Source organism: Suncus etruscus, chromosome 7, assembly GCF_024139225.1.
Source record: "Suncus etruscus isolate mSunEtr1 chromosome 7, mSunEtr1.pri.cur, whole genome shotgun sequence".
In the NCBI taxonomy this organism is placed as follows: Eukaryota; Metazoa; Chordata; class Mammalia; order Eulipotyphla; family Soricidae; genus Suncus; species Suncus etruscus.
In genome coordinates, this window is record NC_064854.1 from 15,574,282 (window position 1) to 15,593,814 (window position 19,533).

Below are 19,533 nucleotides of genomic sequence, written 5' to 3' on the forward strand. Positions count from 1 at the left end.
TGGGAGTCAGGGCGCCGTGCCCCAGAGTGTCACCATTCAGTCAGGCCCTTCGTGCTGATATGCTGTTTCCCTTTGCTTGGCCCCTCAGGTGGGGTGATGCTGGGGACCCCCCTAGGCCCACTGGCCTCACCCACACTATTTGATGACCCAAGACGGGTCCTTCGCGAGTTTGGGGTTTTCAGGTCCGAGGATGGCCAGGCTGTGTACGTTCTTGCCCACGCCCAGGTACCTGCGAGAAAAAGGCAGCACAGTCAAGCCAGGCCCAGGGACAGGCCCAGGCGGAGCCAGGAGGGCGGGAGGGACTCACTTGCTGCTGACATGAACCAGGCTCTCGTAGGTGACTGCGAAGAGCTGCTCACGGTGGAGCTGCTTCATGGCGTCTGACAGCCCATACAGGAAGTGGTCCATGCCTGAGAGGACACAGGGGCCCAGGGGTGGCAGCTGAGTCAGTCAGGAGGAGGCTAGAGACAAGGCAGCCCCCCCCCCCCCTTGGTAAGCCCTAGAACCTTTGCTTGAAGGAGCCACAGGTGCATCGACAGCTGAGAACACGGACAGCTTGGCCTCCTCGATGTCTTGCTGGGAGAAGCGCCCTGCCTTGGCCCAATCCACAGCCTTTGCGAAGCTCTGCAGTGTCTCAATGGAGTGGGGGTCCCTGTAGGGGAGAGCGAGAGGCAGATTCTGTGGGGTTCTTGCAGGAAAGTGCAGGGAGGTGAACCAGAGGCTCTTGCAGTCGGATCCCCAGGCCAGAGAGAATGGACCTCTACAGGCCAGGATAAGGGCTGACAGAAGGAAGGGCAGGTATGACTAGCCCTGGGACTGTGTTAAGGACGGATCCTCAATACCTACTCACCTGAACCTGAGGAGTGAAAGCCTTGCCCTATTCACCTGTATGTATACAGCTTAATGGTCCCACCCCTCATCTGTATGTGTACAAACATCAATGGTCCTATATCTCACCTGTATGGACAGTGAAGCATCCTCACCTGGATGCATTGTGAAGGCCCCAACCTTCACCTGTATGTGAAGCTTAATGGTCCCCTCACCCATATGCACCATGAAGGTCACACACTCCTCTCACCTGTACGGACCGTGAAAGGCCACCCTCACCTGTACGAGTAGAGTGTGAAGATTCCTCCTTGGCTGAGCTTAGCTCCACCCCCATAGGCCCCTCCCTTCTCCCGGATCTCCGTGTGCAGGAACTTGGACGACATCAGGCGTGCGAGGATCTTCAGGCTGGAAGGAGTGAGGGGACATGCGTGAGGAAGCCCAGCCAGTGGTAGGGAGCAGGGCAGTGGGGACCCACTGACACACAGCCTTCCTCACATAGGGCAGCCACTGTTGGGGGGGCTGACCTCACTCCCTGCTCAACCTTGGCAAGCAGGATACCCCAAGGATGGGTCGCAGAGGACTCAGCATCCAGAGCTGTGGAAAATTCTACAACACTTGGTGCGTGCCCCATTGAGGACTGCAGGAAGCAGGCTCTGGAAGCATGTCCATGAGCAACGGCAGTACCAGGTCCATATCAGGGAGGAATGGGGAGCTGTGGTATCTGTACCCTGAAAGTTACAGACTCTCGGAATGTTTCTTCTCAGAAAAGTGATTCTGGGGCTAGAGAGCGTGCACTGGGGAGGGCAGCCATTTGCCTCTCATGTGGCCAACCTGGGTTCGATCCCCAGCACCTCATATGTCCCCCTGAGCCCACCAGGAGTGAGCCCTAAGTGCAGAGCGAAGAGCGAGTCCTGAGCATCATTGGGTGGGTCCAAAAACCAAGAGAAAAAATAGAAACCATTTTGCTCTAGGCAGAAAATGAAAGACACGCGAGGGACCTAGCCCCTCTGCCCCACAGTAGGGGTGTTACAGGGTCCAGCCCAGGCTTTGGTCTTGGGGCTCCCATCTGTGAGCCCACCTGGCGTGGTCGGGATCCGTGTACGGGGCGGTTCTCACGCTCTCGCCCACGTAGTTAACGGGGAAGGGCAGCACGAAGTGTGTCTTCATCTGGCAGGGTTTGAAACTGGGGTCCTGAGGGGAAGGGAGGCATCAGCAGGACACTGGGCATGGGCGGGCAGCTGGGCGGGCCAGGGCACTACTCACCGTCACCAGCTTTCTGACGATCTGGGAACTACTGCTGTGTGTGCTCCCACCAGCTCCTCTGGGGGACGGTTTCTGAAAAGGGTGTTTCCCGGAGACTCACCAGATATTCCCCGACGGAACTTTCCAAACCCCTGAAGCCCTGGGATTCATTAGATTTCTAGAGGCCACACACACCACAATGTGTCCCCCCACCCCCCACCACTCACCTCCACCAGATGCGGGCGCGCTGTGGGCTTCCGTTCCCGACGGCTCCGGCCCAGGCCCCGGAGGAAGGTCTCCAACGCCTTCTCTGTCTGAGCCAGCTGCTGCGGGGCAGCATTTATGGAGCACCTGTGTGGGGCAGACCGTGATGCGGGGAGGGCTCAGGCCTCCTGTGTCCTGCCCAAGCTCCTGATAAGGACACCTTCAGAGATGGCTGCTCCTCAGACCCCCTTCCTGCAACCCATCTTCCCCATCCTCCTGGTCCTCCATTGCCTACAGCTCTGTACACCACCTCTTGCCACCCTTGCATCCTTGGGTTAGAGAGGAAGGGGATCATGGCCCACCTCATGTCATCGCCATTCAGGAGGTGCTTCTGGATGCGTGGGAGCTTCTTCAACACCGGCTGCATGTCCACCATCTCCGCCACCTTCTTCATCAGCCTCACCTATGACCAGCCACACCTGCTCAGTTCCCTCCAGTGTAAACCAGGCTCCAAGAGCCCCCACCCCCAAGTCTGGGGTGCACATCACCTGGTCCATGCCTCCAAAGGTTTCCCGCAGGTCCCCAGCAGGCGTCAGGGTCCTGCCTGCCCGAATGGATGCGTAGAGGTGGCCAGAGTCAGGGACACCACTGGCCAGGTCCTGCGCCGCCATCTTCACCAGCACTCGGAAACGCTCCTCCTCCTCAAAGCAGGGGCTGTAGGAAAGGCGGTCATGTGGGCCACTCCCTGGGGTACCCTGATGTCCCCTACTGCCCGCAAGGAGGCCCTGAGCCCAGACCACACTCACTTATTAAAGATCTCGGTCCAGAGATGCATCATATCTGGCAGGTTGCGCTCCAGGCAGTGGGATGAGAAGAGGACACCCTGGACATGGGGCAGGACAGGGCATAGGGTTGGGGGTCAGTCAAGGATGGCAGACGTTGGGCACAGGGACCGGCGGGGTCAGCTCGCCCACCTGCTCATAAGTGTCCAGGTTTGAATCATCAGGAAGCACAGAGGCGGACACAGACATGCCCCCCGTCTTCAGCTCGATCTGCTGTGCTTGTTCCCGGTAGTTGAGGAGGCCACAGCCCAGCCTGGGATCAGGAGGGACATGTCAGCAAGGTCGCAGCTCTGCACCCCAACTTTGACTGTGGCCTAATCATGACCTGACTGTCCCAACTTCACGGACTAACTCCATGCGCAAACTGTGGCCTGATCCATGACTTTACTCTGTGCCCCAACGTGCTCCTTCTCTGCTTGGAGGGTGCGTTTAGCAGAACAGACCTGAGCTAAGCTGTGCTTGTTAGTGTACACGGAACAGCACCCCCCCCCCCACTCTAACTTCCTTAATGGCCCAGTCCTCTGTGGCCATACTTGGTGAGTGTGCGGCAGAAGAGTGGCACATAGGCCCGAAGCTCTTCGGGCAGGGAGTTGAGGCTGGAGAAGGCCCGGAAATAGATGATCCCGTTGGTGGGCTGTGGGCAGTACTGCACAGGCGTGTCTCCTGCTGCCAAGGATCAAAAGAGGTCAGAGAAGCAGAGTATCTGGCATGACCACTGCCCAGAGACCCATGAAACCCAGGAGGTACTGCTGTCCCAGTCCCTGTCCCAGGTGACCCAAACTCACCTACCAGGCCCACCTGCACCTCAGTGCGAGGGAGCGTAGGTGTGATGTCTGACACTTTGAGAGCAGGGAGACAGGAGGCATCCTGGGGTTCACTTTGCTCCGTCTGCAGAATCAAACCTAGAGGGGGTGGGCACAAGACAGTGAACCCAACTCAGGGAACAGGCTGGCTCAGGGTCTGCACCCCAACAAAACACGGTACTCACGAAGCCCTCAAGGATCCCAAACCCCAGCCCTGCCTTTGCTTCTTTGTCCTCTCCCAGATCCTGGAAAGAGCCTTCTAAGCCACATTCTTTTTTGGGGGGGCCACACCCGGTGGTGCTCAGGGGTTACTCCTGGCTGTCTGCTCAGAAATAGCTCCTGGCAGGCACGGGGGACCATATGGGACACCGGGATTCGAACCAACCGTCTTTGGTCCTGGAGCGGCTGCTTGCAAGGCAAACGCCGCTGTGCTATCTCTCCGGGCCCCTGAGCCACATTCTGACACCCAGCAGAGCTTTCCAGAAGCTTGGATCTGAGGCGGCTCCATGACCCCAGGTCTGGCAGCAGTGACAGACCTGGGGAGGAGACTGAGAAGGCCTCACCCCCAAATGAACCCCATAGTGACAGGGGACAGGGATGAGACTGCTGCTGGATCCTACAGGAGGGTGCTATAATTCTGACTAGCTCCCTGCAGCCCCACGAGCCAGCAATGACCAGGTCAACCAGAGCCCTGGCCTCAGGCAGTTCTGACTTAGGTACTCTACGCAGAACACATGGTAGGTACCCAAGTCAGCCCCTGTGACCCCACAAGTCTCTGGGGGCCTTTGTCCTGCTCTAAACATGACTCCCCTAGTCTTAGCTGCAGTCCGGGGCATCTTCTTGTAGAACTTGAGGGAACTTCTTGCATTTCCTACTCCCTCACTCCTAGCTCTTTCCAAGGGCTTCCAGAAACCCCTTGTGGAGTTTCTTCACAGACCCCATACACAGGAGCCTTCCTCTCACTGCTTCCACCAGGGATCATCTACAAATCTGGAGGCAAAGCTGGCTTCCTGGTTTCCAGGCAGTGTGGGCAGTCGAGGCTCTGTGGGCAGTCGAGGCTCTATGCCGGCTCATAGCTACCCAGACTCGGATGGGGCCTGTCTGTGTCTGTACCTGGCTATTAGGTATTCTGAGGGAAGTTCCCCACCTCGGAAAGCAAGCATGCTCACTGCTCAGACCAGCGATATCCATCTCGAGACGGAGGGTGACCGGCAGGGCTCTACTCATGCTCCCCTGCAGGGTCCCTGCCTGGGACTGAGACTGCCAGCTGGTGCCAGCACACAGGCATGGGAGTCTTGGCCCGTGCCAGGTCTGCAGATTCAGGTAGTGACTCTGGCCCTGTACCCCACTTGGTCCCATGCTGCTCCCCTTAAAGGCTCTAGGCCAGGCTGATTGGAGGAGGGGTGTCAGACCTTTCTCATAGATTTGTTGCTTGTCCTGTGGGGACAGTGCCGCCACCTTCTGCTTCAGTTTCTCCGTCTCCATCTGCATCTGCTTTTCATTGTACTTGTCATCCGGCTTCATAGACAGTGTCAGCTTGTGTGGATTATTCTAGAAGCACAGAGCAGCGCTGTTGCTTAGCCCAGCCAGGCTTCGGGCTGTGGTGCTGTAGCCCCTCCCCAGTTCAGTGATTGTGCAGACACCGAACTGTGAACTCCACAGGCTCCCTCCTGGCCGCACATGCGCACATGGAGCTTGAGGTGGAAGATGGGGGTGACAGGAACCACAGAGGGACAGAGGATGAGGGCACACAGGTACTGCAAGTCCTGAAGACAGACAGTGCTGCCCCGTCATGGGACTCTGGGAGTGGCCCAGGCAGAGACACATGCCCAGAGCTGCTGCTGGGCAAGGCAGTCCAGGGACAGAAGTGGAGGTATGAGGGCACAAGTCTCCTGTGCCCGCTGCCCCCCAGGACCTACAGAGAGCCACACGCTGTAGAGGCCGGGCAAACAGATGTGCTGTGTGTAGGCTGCATGGACTTGCACACATGAGACAGTATGTGGGGAATAAATAGAAAGCATTGCTGCTGATATGCGCCTTTATGTTTTTATGTTCACAAGGGACTGGTGCTTTTTTCTGTACAAAAACCAACTTAGAAAATACATGTCTAGCTCCGGGTAATAGAAAATTCAAGTTCCGGGCCCGAAGAGATAGCACAGCGGCGTTTGCCTTGCAAGCAGCCGATCCAGGACCAAAGGTGGTTGGTTCGAATCCCGGTGTCCCATATGGTCTCCCGTGCCTGCCAGGAGCTATTTCTGAGCAGACAGCCAGGAGTAACCCCTGAGCACCGCTGGGTGTGGCCCAAAAACCAAAAAAAAAAAAAAAAAAGAAAAAAAAATCATTTAAGGGCCTGAAGAGATAGCACAGCGGCATTTGCCTTGCAAGCAGCCGATCCAGGACCAAAGGTGGTTGGTTCGAATCCCGGTGTCCCATATGGTCCCCCGTGCCTGCCAGGAGCTATTTCTGAGCAGACAGTCAGGAGTAACGCCTGAGCACCACCGGGTGAGGCCCAAAAATCAAAAAAAAAAAAAAAAAAAAAAGAAAGAAAGAAAATTCAAGTTCAAAAGGAGAATTCTTTCCTTTCTTACCTTAAAGTACTGTTTCACTTTTTCCTGCAAGAACTTTGGGTTTTCCTTGAGGCACTGCCTGAACTGGGTCATCTGGTCCCCCAGCTTCAGGAGCTCCACGGGGTCCCCATCGTGGTTCCAGCAGGACGCTATGTACTAGGACAGAAGAGCATGACATGAGTAACCCACCACAGGGCCTCTCTGGCACCACAGGTGCCGCAGACTTTTCATTAAGATCTTTGTGAGAAAAAAAAAATTAGTTTTTGGTTGGGAGAAAAAGCTAATTCCAAGTTACATTTTTGGGGGTCTGTCTTACATGTGGCCAACCCTGGCTCAATCCCCAACACCACACAGAGTGCCCTTCTCTGTCAGGAGTGACCTCTAAGCTCAGAGCCAACAGTAAGCCCTGAGCACTGCTGATGTGGCTCCAAAATCCCTTGTATAAATAAATCTGCTAAAATCACAGATTTACATTAATTTTCAAAAATATAAGGGGAACAAATGTGTTCTAAGTCACTAGTCATATCAAGTCTTCTGAGCAAACTCATGTTAATAAAAAGTCAGAAGAGCTAGAAGAAGACATAGAGTAGTGTGTGCCATGAAAGAAGGGACGGAGTGGGTCCCGATAGCTATCCAGATGTGTGGCCCAGCATCGAGCACCAACATCTGTGGACTCTGAGCTGAAGCTAAAATGTGTCTTTACTAAATGCCACAGCTTTGCTTCAGGCTCAGGTGTGGTGGCACAGGTGCAGCCAGAGCCAACATCAAGGTCACATGCAAGGCTAAGGGGGTGAAGTGGGGCTCAAAGGGGCACCTGTGCTACACACCGAGGTCAGGGCGAGCCCAAAGCTAACAGACTGGTGCTTCATCTGGATCTCGAGTTTATGGAGCAGAGCCTCAATGCGGTCATCTTCGAAACCTTTCCTGTGGGAAAGTGCAGGAAGCTGTGGTAGGCCTGGTCTTGGTGAGCGTGGGCTCATGGGGGAACACGCAGGCCCTGAGCAACTCACTCGGCCACCTCTTCGATGGTCTTGTCGATGATGCTGCAGACCTTGTCCACGTCCTCCTCTGCAATGCCCTGCAGGCCCACGCTGAAGTAGGCCTCCCGGGTGTGGCCACTGTACCTGCATGCGTGGGGGATGGTCAGCGTCCACACCGCCACACGGTACAGCCCGGTCCAACTCACAGAACAGTCGAGAACCTCCATAAACACAAGTTAGACACAAAACAGCCACTTGTGTTGTTTTTGGGTACAACTGGTCAATATTTCTTTGGGGTCATACTCAGTGGTGCTCAGGGTTTACTCTTGGCTCTGCATTCAGGAATCATTCCTGGCAGTGCTCAGAGGACCTTATGGGATGCTGGGGATCAAACCTGGGTTGACCACATGCAAGGCATATTCCCTCCCCATTGTGCTATCACTCTGGACCCCTGGTTGACATTTCTAAGAACAAGCTCCAGGCTGCAGAGGGAGAAAGAGACCAGCTTAGAAATGAGGCCCAGAAGCCTCAGTTTCCACGAATAGTGTGACCCCAGCTTCAAAATGGCAAGGGAGCCGAGACACAGGGTGCCACTCATCTCCCTGGAGGAACTAAAGCCTGGCTGGTGGGTGCGGTCCGGGTGGGCTAGGAAACCCTGCCCCGCTATGACAGGCAGGCAGAGTGTACCTGGCACAGGACTCACCCGGCATCAGGAGAGAAGTCGCTGCCAAGCCCTGACTCGATGAGGGCCTTGTAGAAGGGGGAATTAGGGCCGCTGATGAGGAGCGAGGACAGCAGGCTCAGTGTGAAGGCCTCTGAGATGTCGGTGATTCTGGGGTTGGGAAGAAGCGGCATTAGCTACGGCCCCCCATCATTTGGTTGCCTCATATGCTGAACCTCTGCCACAGATCTGGGGACTCTGCACTGTGCTGTGTGTCCACGAGGCCCCTGTGGGATGTGGTCAGGATCCCAAGTCCTAACCTAACTCAGCTACACCAATACTGTGTGGTGTGCAAGCAGAGGTCACCCTCAGGGGCTATGTCTAGATTTGGTCTTGGGATCTATATACAGATCTGTATACAGGGGGCAGTATACAGTCTCCCCTCTGCTCCAAGATGCCATAACCCCGAGGTCCTGCTGGACGATCCCCCAGATACCATGGTCTACAACACAGGACCCCGGGAGCAAGAAATTACCCCTCTAAGCCAAGGCCAGGTGAGGTTTGGGAGACATTTACTGTGGAGGGAAGGGGCCCCAAGGGGCACATTCACTGTGGGGTGCTGGAGTTCTGGGGACACTCACTGTGGCAGGAGGAAGCTGACACTGACAGTGGTCTGCTTGGAGGCGTCCGCAGCCAGGGCATCTGGGCAACATGTGATTTTGGATGTTCTCTGCAAAAGACAGGGGCATGAGGCCAGCCCCAGAGAACAGCCCATTCTGCAACAGTGTGGAGCATGCATATGTGTACTGTTTGAGGGAGAGAGAAGCTTGCAAGGCACAGACCCCCTCGTCCTCCTCCCTGCCTCCAGAGCCCGGACAAGATGTGGTTCCACCTGTGTCAATGCCTGCACACAGGCATGCACAAACACACACACATACAGAGGACACATACACCTGCAGAGAGGCATGCAAACACAGACATGGACACACATGCCTGCAGACAGGCACTTACACACACATGCCTGCAAATAAACACACGTGCAGACATGCTCACCGGCTTGTCCCAGTGCTTCTGTGCAGGCACAGCAGTGAGGGTCTTGATCTTCTGAAACTTGCTCAGCGCCTCCTCCTGGATCTGCTGCAGATGCCGCTCCAGTGGGAAGTTGCCGTAGGTGAAGAATCTTCAGGGGACACAAGGCTGGGTGGGTATTGGGGTCCCTCACTATGAAAACTAAAATAGCACATCTAGGTATCTGCTTGTGTTGGTGGGGTCCCAACCCACAGAAATTGGAGGGTATGAGCATTGTCAGTCCTTGTCTACCTTTGCAGCAGAGAAGGTCTCAGCGCACAAAGGAACAAGGAAGCGTTTGGCTTTATCCTGTTAACCAGAGCGGCTCTGAGGGACACTCTGTACCTGTCACAGCTCTGAAGGCCCAGGTGCCTATGATGAAGATTGTGAGACAATGGGCCCTGCACTCCTTGGTTGTGTCTGGGCTGAACGGAACATGTGGGACCTCAGAACCCAGAGCGAGCTGAGGTAGCAGATGCACTGGGATAGAAAGAAAACCCCTAGGAGACACTGGCTGAGATGAGGCCCTGAACACTTGGCACTGACTCATTGGACTTTATATCTGTCAAAGTACATTTACTCAAAAAGATAAGGGGGCCCTCTCACTCCCGGTACTTGAGGGAGGCGAGCACTGGGCCCAGAGTGACTCTCCCAGTGAAGGAACCTAACAGTTCCAAGGGACTGTTGCCTTGTGGTGGGTCTAGGTCCCTCTGTAGACACTAGGACAAGTCCCAGGACAGCAGGTGCCCAGAGAGGTGGCAGCCTGCCTCTGCACATGGCACACCTCACGAAGAGCAGTGCCTGATGAAGACAGCACAAGAGACGGGTACCTAGCATTGCTGGGGTGGTAGTGCGTGGCATGGAACTGCTTCAGCTGCTCCCAAGTGAGGTCAGGGATGCAGAGGGGGTCACCCCCTGAGATCACCGCATAGGTGTGGTCGGGCAGAAGCTGATTTTGCAGGTGCTGCGAGAAGATGGTCTGGTTGTCTGTCTGCAGAGCAAAACCAGGATAGGTGAATAGGGGTAAAAATGCAGCTCCCCGGACAGTATCCCAGCCAGGCTCCTCCTCCTGCCTCTGCAGTTCTAGAAGGTGCACAAGGACTGATGAATGAGACTTTAGGCATGGGGCATAGGCATGCTCCAGGGGATCCCTCAGACCCCACAAAGCTGAGACTAATGAGATCCCCAAGAAATCCTGGTAAGAGTGGGTTTCCTAAGGCCAGAGAGATAGCATAGTGAGAGGGCATTTGCCTTACAAGCACCTTACCCAGGACCAATGGTGGTTCGAATCCCAGCATCCATTAGGTCCCTAATGCCTGCCAGGAGCTATTTCTGAGCAGAGAGCCGGAATAACCCGAGCACCACCAGGTGTGGCCCAAAACCAAACAAACAAAAAAAAATAAACAAGCACAAGAGTGGGTTTCCTGATGGCATAGGAATGGTGTGGGCCTGTCAAATCTTCTGGATCTGAGATAAGAGCTAAGATGCTCAACACAGCACTAACTTCACAGTAACAGTATTGGGAGGTGACACCCCGTGGTGTCTGCGGAAACAGAGTAATGTTGAGGAGCAAATGTAAAGCTTGTGCTCTGGGCCTTGACTGACCCTTAGTATGTTCTGAAAAGTGCCTTCCAAGGACAATAGAGCTAAGAAGAATGTGATGGTTTATGAGGCTCACGCCCATTGCCCGGCCCCATGAGAGTAGGACACTTCCATGGCCATGTGCTGAGGTTCCACACGGCCCCTGTGCTTGGGCAAAGGTGAGGGGGGAAAAGGAAAGGTGGTGCATATGATAGTGCAGCCCCAGGGCACGCCCATAGCAAGAGTGTGGAGCATGCGGATTGGCTACTCCTCAAAAGTCAGGGCCTTGGGGCCAGCGAGGTGGTGCTAGAGGTAAGGTGTCTGCCTTGCAAGCGCTAGCCAAGGAAGGACCATGGTTCGATCCCCCCGGCGTCCCATATGGTCCCCCCAAGCCAGGGGCAATTTCTGAGTGCTTAGCCAGGAGTAACCCCTGAGCATCAAATGGGTGTGGCCCGAAAAACAAAAAAACAAACAAACAAAGTCAGGGCCTTTTGCTCGAAGCACCATCCTGGCCTACTCAGAGGGTCCCTATGAAGAGAGCAGGCAAGGAAGTTGGCCAGTCATCTCAGAACTAGTCACTCACAACAAGAGGGAACACTCACAAATGCGCCCTTCATCTCATTAAAGACGACGCCTTTAAAGATCAGGGGAGTCTTGGAGTCCTGGGGGTCCTTGTGCTCCAGCCGCCATCCTTCCTGCCTAAGGTGGAGAGACCAAAGCTAAGTGATGTATGTCCCGTAAGGCCAACCAAGCTGCCCCCAGCACTACGTACCAGAAATCCAGCTCCCTCAGGCATGGGAAGAAGGTGGCATCCAGGTACACGGACAGAAGGTTCTGGAAGTCCTTGGGGTTTTGCGTGGAGAAGGGGTACATAGTATAGTCACTGGCTGGTTGAAGATGAGAAGGAAGCTTGTGAGGAGACATTTCCACGGGGCAGGCTCCCTGCTCACCTCCTCTTTTCCTCAGCACTACTCCACCCTCCCAACCTCCCACAGGAACCAAGTACCACTAGTCAGTGACTCAGATGGTTTCTAGAGGCCACAGACCTAGAGCTGTCCTTGTATGTATGTCCTTCAAGAGGATGGACAGACCATTAAAATGCTCCTCTCTTAAAGCCAAACTCTAAACATCAGCAGCATGAATCTGGGCCCAAAACCCAGGGTCTTGAGCTGTTCTGACAGAGGACAGCTGTCAGGTCTGTGCTCTGACCTCTTCCCGATGGAAAGTTGCCTGACCGAGGCTGCAGAGGCACAGAGGGCCTGTCCCACTGGGAACCTGCTCAAGGAAGCACTAGGCTCGGGGCTGGCCCACCTCACCTGTGAAGGCGTTCATGAACGTCGACAAGGACCGGTTCAGCATCTTGAAGAAAGGATCTCGGCAAGGGTATTTCTGAGAGCCACAGAGAACTGTGTGCTCCAGGACATGGGGCACACCTGTGCTGTCCATGGGGGTGGTGCGAAACTGCACGCTGTGGGCATATACAGGGAGGGCTGGTCTGCAGGGAGCACGCATAAGGAGAATGTGGTGTGTGTGTGTGTGTGTGTGTGTGTGTGTTTGTGTGTGTGTTTGTGTGTGTGTGTATACAGGGAGGGCTGGTCTGCAGGGAGCACGCATAAGGAGAATATGGTGTGTGTGTGTGTGTGTGTGTGTGTGTGTGTGTGTGTGTGTGTGTGTGTGTGTGTGTGTGTGTGTGTGTGTTCTGTGAGGATATGATACATCCCTCCAACGGATGGTGCACAGTGGAAGCCTTACTGGAGCACAACCTAGTGCAGTACAGTGCTGTATGGTGACGCTGAAACTGCAGACACAGTGACACAGAGATCTGGGCAGTGCATATAGTATATGCAATGTGGGGCAGCACAGTGTCCTATAGTGTGGTATTGAGCAGCACAGTAACCAGTGTCACACAGAACATAACACATAATGTGCCATTCCCTCAAGCTCGTAGCAAGAACCAATGTAATGCAAGAGTCTCCCCAAATTCATGACTGGGGCCAGGTGCTCCTTGGCAGTTGAGTGCTAGCTTTGTATGTGAGAGGCTCTGGGCTTGATCATGGCCCCAGAGAAATAAAAGCTGAGCAACCTTCACATGAGGTCCTGCAGGGAGCCAAGGACCCAGATCCACAGGTTCCTTCCCTCTAGGAGCCAACCTGAGGGGAGCTGTGAGAGGGTGGACAGCAGCCCTAGGGCGTACTCACCTGAACAGGTTATTGGAGTCCTCCCGCGCCAGGTGTAAGTACTGGGCCCCGGTGCCCTCATGGCTGAGCTTCACTGCAGTCAGGAACAGCTCGGGGACAGGCGTCACCTGCAAGGCAGAGGCAAGACAGCCATAAGTACATAGGACTGGAAAGCAGCAGCAGGTTCCGGAGATATGGAATGGCAAAGCACGGCTCTATCAAGGTACAGATCTGGATTCCCCGGAGTGCTGACCCTGCTCTGAGGCCCTTCATAGCATCTTGGGCAACCCTGGGATAATGAGCATGCCTCAACTGGCTCCCAGAGGCATGGATCTAAGGAAGGTGCTGCCATCCTCTGCTGTCCTGTCTCTCAAACTTCCCCGCCCACAGCTCTGATAGGGAGGGCAGCGTGACTGCGCCGACTTCCTTTCCTTTGCCAGTTTGCGTCCTCCAGGCCTGATCCTAAATGCTGGGGCAGTGAGGAGCAACCTGCTGCTGCAGGACCCCGAGAAGAGGCTCAGAGGCAGGAGGAGGCTGGCCTTCAGCACACGAACCATCTGGGCCTAGCCTTGAGCACCTCACTCTGGGGGTGCTCTCTGGCCAGTTCTTGAGAGGGAGGCAAACTCAATGGCAGGATTCCACCAGCTTTCTGTCCCAGAAGCTCTGCTCAGGGCTTCAATCCAAACTGTCAAGGTCTCCTCACAAGCCCCATTGAGGGAGCCATTTGGTGTGTGCCTGAATTAGGTGCAAGACACCACGGTGTTCATATGTGCCTAGCAGGGCCTGCCCTGGAAGCTGGGGTGAGTAAAGGGTGTACCACTTGGGTAAGGAAGCTGACCCACCTGGCGCACAGTGAAGCTGTGGATCTGCTCTCCAACATGGTAGCGTAGTGCTCGCTGGCAGGCAGTGCTCTCCCACCTCCGGGCTCCATGGATAGCACTGCATGGGGGAAAGCAAGGGAGAGAGTGAAGCCAAGGCTGTGAGCAAGAGTCAGGGGTGAGAGAGAGAAGTTAATCTCACGTCCCCCAGGTCCATCTCGGAAAGAAATTGTCAGCATGCTCAGTTCTCACAGCTCGGTTCTCAAGCTCAACTCAGGAAAAGCTTCTTCCCCGAGGGCTGAGTCAATGCAGAAAGCCTTTTATTGGTGTATGGTCAGTAACTATAATTACGAGGCTGGATCCACAAGTTGGTCTTTTCCCTCCTACCCAGAGATGGAGCAGCACAACCCACTGACGGAGCCAGGGATGCGTAGGACACAGATGTGGGAGGGGAGAGCACACCTAAGTTGGGGCCAGTGCTGGAGAGCAAGGACTCTGGAGGGAGGGATGCTGAGACCCTGAGCTGGGCGGGCCCATAGGAGAGAGCTGAGACAGGTCAGAGCTGCCCTCTGGGGCCACTCAGACTCCAAGGACAGCTCCGCTGGTTGGCAGGGGCCAGTACTGCAAGGATGCTGAAGCCATCAGAGGGTGGGGGAACAGCCAGGGTTCGACCCTCCCGCAGCCTAGACCAAGAGCTCTGCCCGGAAGATGTTTGAGTATAGAGAGAGAGAGAGAGAGAGAGAGAGAGAGAGAGAGAGAGAGAGCACGAGCCTAGCGAGCCCATCCCAGCACTGCAGACTCCAGCAAGCACAAGTATTGGGGTGAGCCCCCCAATACACAAATGTCTCCAGGTACAGATTTGTTTGTCCCTTACATATGCTCAATCAGTCATACACACAGCTCAGAGCAGAGGGTGTTTCTCTTTCTTGCTCCACTTTTTCTCTCTTTCTCTCCTCTCTCTCGGTGCAGAGGGTCTCTCCTCTCTCTGTCTCTCTTTCTCTCTCTCCCCCCACCCCCCACCCAGCAGCAGCCCAACATACACATGTCACCACCAGAGACTTGTCCTTTACAAACTCTCATCAGTCATATTGACACACAGTGCTCTGTCTCTCTTTCACTGTCTCTTTCTCTGGTTCTGTCTCTTTCTCTCTCTCATTCTCTCACCTTTCTTCAAATTCTCTCTCTGCTCTCTCTCATTCTTTCTCTGTCTTTCTATCTCTTTTGACTCTCCACTTTTTCCTCTCTCTCCTCTTTCTCGTTCTGTCTCTCCTTTCTCTCGTTCTCTGTCTCTCTTTATCTTGTCTCTCTCGTTCTCTATCTCTCTCTGACTCTCAGTCTCTCTCCTCTTTCTCGTTCTGTCTCTCTTTTCTCTCATTCTGTCTCTCTATCTTGTCTCCCTCGTTGTCTATCTCTGACTTTCTGTCTCTCTCCTTTCTCGTTCTGTCTTTCTCTCCTCTCTCTCCTTCTATCTCTCTCTTTATCTCTGTCTCTCGTTCTCTGTCTCTCTTTTCTCTTCTCGTTCTCTGTCTCTCCTCTCTCTCTCTCATTCTCTGTCTCTTTCTGTCTCTGTCTCTCTGTCTCTCAGCGGAGGATCTCTCTTTACTCTCCCCCTCCCTGGAGAAGCGAGTCCACGAGCAGCGGATCCCCCGGGGCGCCCCAGAGCGGGACGCGCGGCCTCGGGGAGCGCGGACGGCCCAGGGCGGCCTTGGGTGCCCCGCGGCCCGCAAGGGCTCAGCCCGGAGCCCGCCTCCCCCGGTGCACGGGCCGCGCGCCCACGACCCCGCCGCCCGCCGCCCTCGGACCGTCCGCCGGGTCGGGTCTCACCCTCGGCTCAGCCGCAGCCTCCTCAAGGCGAGCCCTGCCCTCCCACCGCTACGCCACATGCTGACAACCGGCGCCGGCGCGCGCGACCGCCATTTAACCGGACGCACGGCAGCGGGGCCGGGCCTGGCGGCGCCTTCCCATTGGCCAGCGCAGGGGCCGAGCGCTCCAGCGATTGGCTGGTAAAGAGAGAAGGCGGGTCCTGCGGCGAGGGGCGGGACTGACGGCAGAAGTGGGCGGAGACCGGAAAGGAGGGCGGAGTTAGAGCATGCGTACTGAGGAGCAGACGGGCCGAGGGGCGGGGCGTGATCCGATCTTGAGTGGGCATTGGTCTGCACGGACTGGGAAGGCGGGGCCTGAGCAGAGCGTAAGGCGGGGTTAGGGCGTGGCTTTATATATGTGTGGGCGTGGCTTTGAGCCCTCTGGGCGGGTGCTACTGAGCATCCCTGGCTGGACTCTTTTTTTTTAGGTTTTTTTTTATCTTTATTTAAACACCTTGATTACAAATATGATTGTAGTTGGGTTTCAGTCATGTAAAGAACACCCCCCTTCACCAGTGCAGCATTCCCACCACCAATGTTCCAAATCTCCCTCCTCCTCACCCCATCCCTGCCTGTACTCTAGACAGGCTTTCTACTTCCCTCATTCATTCACATTGTTATGAGAGTTTCCCACTGTAGTTATTTCTCTAACTGCCCTCATCACTCTTTGTGGTGAGCTTCATGTCATGAGCTGGACCTTCCAGCCCTCCTCTCTTTAGTCTCTGAGAATTATTGCAAAACTGTCGTTTATTTTTCTTAGCATATGGGGTGGTCTCAGGCCTGGGGCGAGTTCTCCTCCCCTGCCAGCCTCCTGGTGGGCCGGTGTGGATGTTAGGGTCTGGAAGGAGGCTGAGCCTGGCCAGGATAGTCCTGCCCTCTGATGCCAACCTCTGATATCAAGCATGGTGGACCCTCTCTTCTTGTACCATGTCTGGATCTGCTGCTGCTGCTGCTGCTGCTGCTGCTTTGTGTGTGTGTCCTGCAAAGAAGCAAGTGGGCTGCAGGAGCCATCGGAACCCACCACTCCTAGGCCTCATTTCTCCGCGCCCGCCTCCTCCCTCTCTGCTCCTCTCCCAGCCCTGGACAGGCCACTCGGAATTGTCTACGCCCCGGCCTCCACCAGGGCTGCAGGAAGTGGAGCAGGGATTTTGGCAGCGCCCTGATGTCTACCCACACTGGGCTTTGTTTGGGGCAGGTGCAGGGGTGAACACAGGGAAGGGACCCAGAGCTGTGGGCCTGCACCCACCCATCCGCCTGCCTTTCTTGTGGAATCTGGGTCACTGCCTATGATCTGCACATCCAGCTGGTGTTATTAACTCCCAGAGCAGGCAGGCTCCTAGGAGGCAGTGGCTTTGATGTCTTTGAAGGACAGATGCTTCGTAAATCCTAATTGCCCCTTATAGGGCTTTCCCACAAGAGACAGCCTGGGTGACGGCAGGTGCCCACACAGGGCCGCTTTATGGGACACCGACCCCGGTGCCCAAGGACACACATCCGTGATCTCATCTGGTGGCAGACAGGAAGGAAAACATTGCCCGTGCCTGTATGTCTCAGCCCCTGGCTTCTTTCCTCCTCATGTCCTCCATGTCTGTCCAGTTGGTCCCAATCCCATGCAAGTGATTCCTGGTGTCTGTGCATGTAATTTTCACTGTGGCCCATGGTATATCAGGGGACATATGCTGGTGTGTGTGTGGGGGGAGATGTTAGCCCTGTGCTACTGTGAGGCACGTACTTTAAGTGAATGAACACTGGTCTGAATGCTTATGATGGGGACCCCAGTGTCTTATGAGGTGAAAGGTGTCCCCAGGAAAATATATTAGAGGCCACACACCCACAGCATCAGACTGTGGTCCTTTGGCCTCAGGAGGACTTTAACAACAGAATTGGGATCAAATGAGGCCACTCCAGAGCCCTGAATCAATCCTGTCTGAATCCTATTGCCAAGGGGCTGTGTGGGCAGGAGAGACCATGAACAGGTGCAGGATTCTAGCAGTTTCGTTGTCCTTATGGTTGATGTAACGTGGATCCAGTGGTGTCAATATTCAGGCATGGATGCACCAAGTCACTGCCCTTCCATACTCCAAAGTGTCCATCTATCACTTCTAGCTGGCTTCATCCTCTTCCCACCCCCATTTAGGCTCCTAGCCCAAGGCTGGGGTCTGTCAAGGCTCAGTGCTAGCTGGCCCCTTGCCTTGTTTCCCCACTGTGTCATGGACAAGGGGAGGCCCCAATACTTGGCCTTCAGCCTTCCCCCAGAGAAGGCTGAAAGTGGGGGAAAGGCTGAGCAGCCAAGGTTCCACACAGGGAAATCTGGTGCGCACACTTCGTGCCAGATCCTGCCCAGGGTGAGTAGTCAGTCACTCACTCCCCAAGGCAAGGTTCCTTGATGCTCAGCCCTGCAAAGCCACACAGAGGCTGAGATGTCTGAGGCAGAACAGAGGGAGGCATCAAACCTTCCTGCTCCCCCAGGATACCTGCCCTGCAGAGTGCCCTATGGGGGCCTTCTCAGCCATGTGAGCTAGGTGGGAGAGATCAAGGGGGACTAGTGCCTCCTCAGCTGCAGCTGGGGGATGTGTGACCAGCTGTCAACTCTGAGCTGCTCACAGGAGCAGGAAGAAAGTTCCCATGCCTGTGTGTGTGAGTGTAAGAATGTGTGTGTCTGCATTAGAGTGTGGGAGATTGTGTGGTGTGAATTTGAGTATGAATGTGTGGCATATTTGGGTGTGTTTGTGAATGTATATGAGTGTGTTTGAATATGAGCATGTGTGAATATGTGTGAGGATATGGCATGTGTTGTGGGTCCATGGCTATGAGTGGATACAGCAGAAACCAGATGTAGCGAATGGACAGGTTGCGCCAATGGAGGTTAATCTGCGGCCAGCTAGCAGCAGTGATCACTTTTCTGTGTCTTGAGGGGAGGAAGTTTTAGGGACTCAGAGATATGTGCCCAGCACTCTGCTGGGCACTAGCTAGTGGGAGCTGAACAGATCTTGTCTTCTGGGAAATCAAACCTTGGGGTGACATCAGAACAATGCTGATGGAAGGAGTAGCCTGAAGGATAACAGACTCCCCCCACCCCATCTTTGCCCTTGTCTCTGGGTGCCACTTCCAGGCTGGAGATAGAGCAGAGACATAGGCAGCAGCAGCCTCTACCCGCCCATCACCTTTAGCTCACCCGGCCCTGGCTGAGTTGAGTGGAAGGCTCAGTGAGTGGCTAGATCCCACCGGCAGTGAGGCCCTGGGTACCTGGCCAGAGGCAGGAGCTGTGTTTGTGGGGACATGGTTGGCAGGTGGAGCTGAGGAAAAGGCACAATGCGAGGCACTTTTCTTAGACTTCAAGCTCTTCCCGTGTCTTCCCTCAGCCTCTAACAGTGTTTGCAAAGTGGGAATTTCTCAGGGGGAGCACATTTTATTGGGCCTTGTTTGGGGGTACCAAGGAAGTACTCACTCCAGACTCTGGGGATCAGGCCTACGGTGTGGATGGGGCCCAGGGTCCAGATTCTGGGGGGGGGATCAGACTTGTGGGGTGACAAGGTCGCATCTTACAGAGACATGGGAAGTGCCATAGAAGCTGAATGGCTGGTTTCAGAGTGTTGCTGTGTAAATATTTATTCCTCTCCCAGGCCAGGGAGGCAGCTCATTGACACCCCAGAAATAAGCTCCCTGACAAGCCAGGCAGCCCAGGCTTCATCCTTGGCTGAGGTCCAAGCTTTTGGGTCAGGGCACCCTAACCCCAAACAAACAGGTAAGGGCAACATCAGGCTGGGTGGGACCTGCCCTGGGTCCTGCTCTGTGGGGTTCCTGGGGAGAGGAGGGTCAGGTCACAAGTCACAGACAGGCTGGTGCAAGAGTAGGTTCACAGAGGAGCCTTCGGGCTGATATCCCATGGGGCCAGGGTAG

General features: G+C 55.2%; 1 protein-coding gene across 2 annotated transcripts; it reads right to left on the reverse strand.

Annotated features, from left to right (window-relative positions):
- Positions 1 to 102: 102 nt before the first annotated feature.
- Positions 103 to 15,697, reverse strand: PITRM1 (pitrilysin metallopeptidase 1). Of its 2 annotated transcripts, none has more exons than XM_049776300.1 (27): positions 15,596 to 15,697; positions 13,796 to 13,892; positions 12,975 to 13,081; positions 12,093 to 12,244; positions 11,549 to 11,663; positions 11,379 to 11,475; positions 10,026 to 10,186; positions 9,181 to 9,307; positions 8,769 to 8,857; positions 8,170 to 8,298; positions 7,497 to 7,610; positions 7,314 to 7,410; positions 6,508 to 6,642; positions 5,332 to 5,470; positions 3,902 to 4,018; positions 3,650 to 3,779; positions 3,249 to 3,369; positions 3,081 to 3,157; positions 2,823 to 2,988; positions 2,637 to 2,737; positions 2,298 to 2,421; positions 2,092 to 2,163; positions 1,907 to 2,019; positions 1,108 to 1,233; positions 507 to 652; positions 308 to 410; positions 103 to 229 (listed from the first exon to the last, which is right to left on the reverse strand). In XM_049776300.1, the coding sequence occupies exons 1-27, from the start codon at positions 15,652 to 15,654 to the stop codon at positions 136 to 138; spliced, it is 3,108 nt and encodes a 1,035-aa protein (XP_049632257.1). In that variant the 5' UTR covers positions 15,655 to 15,697; the 3' UTR covers positions 103 to 135. The 2 variants fall into 2 exon arrangements, with proteins under 2 accessions (XP_049632257.1, XP_049632256.1); XM_049776299.1 differs by having other exon boundaries at positions 3,650 to 3,782.
- Between the last annotated feature and the right edge of the window lie 3,836 nt (positions 15,698 to 19,533).

Excerpts from the sequence above, each read along its gene's own strand:
- PITRM1 (XM_049776299.1), bottom strand. The coding sequence starts at position 15,654 with ATGTGGCGTAGCGGTGGGAGGGCAGGGCTCGCCTTGAGGAGGCTGCGG. Across the intron at positions 6,643-7,313 it reads TTGGGCTCGCCCTGACCTCG|TACATAGCGTCCTGCTGGAA; the intron begins GTGTGTAGCACA and ends CTTCTGTCCTAG. Across the intron at positions 2,422-2,636 it reads CTGAATGGCGATGACATGAG|GTGCTCCATAAATGCTGCCC; the intron begins GTGGGCCATGAT and ends TGCCCCACACAG.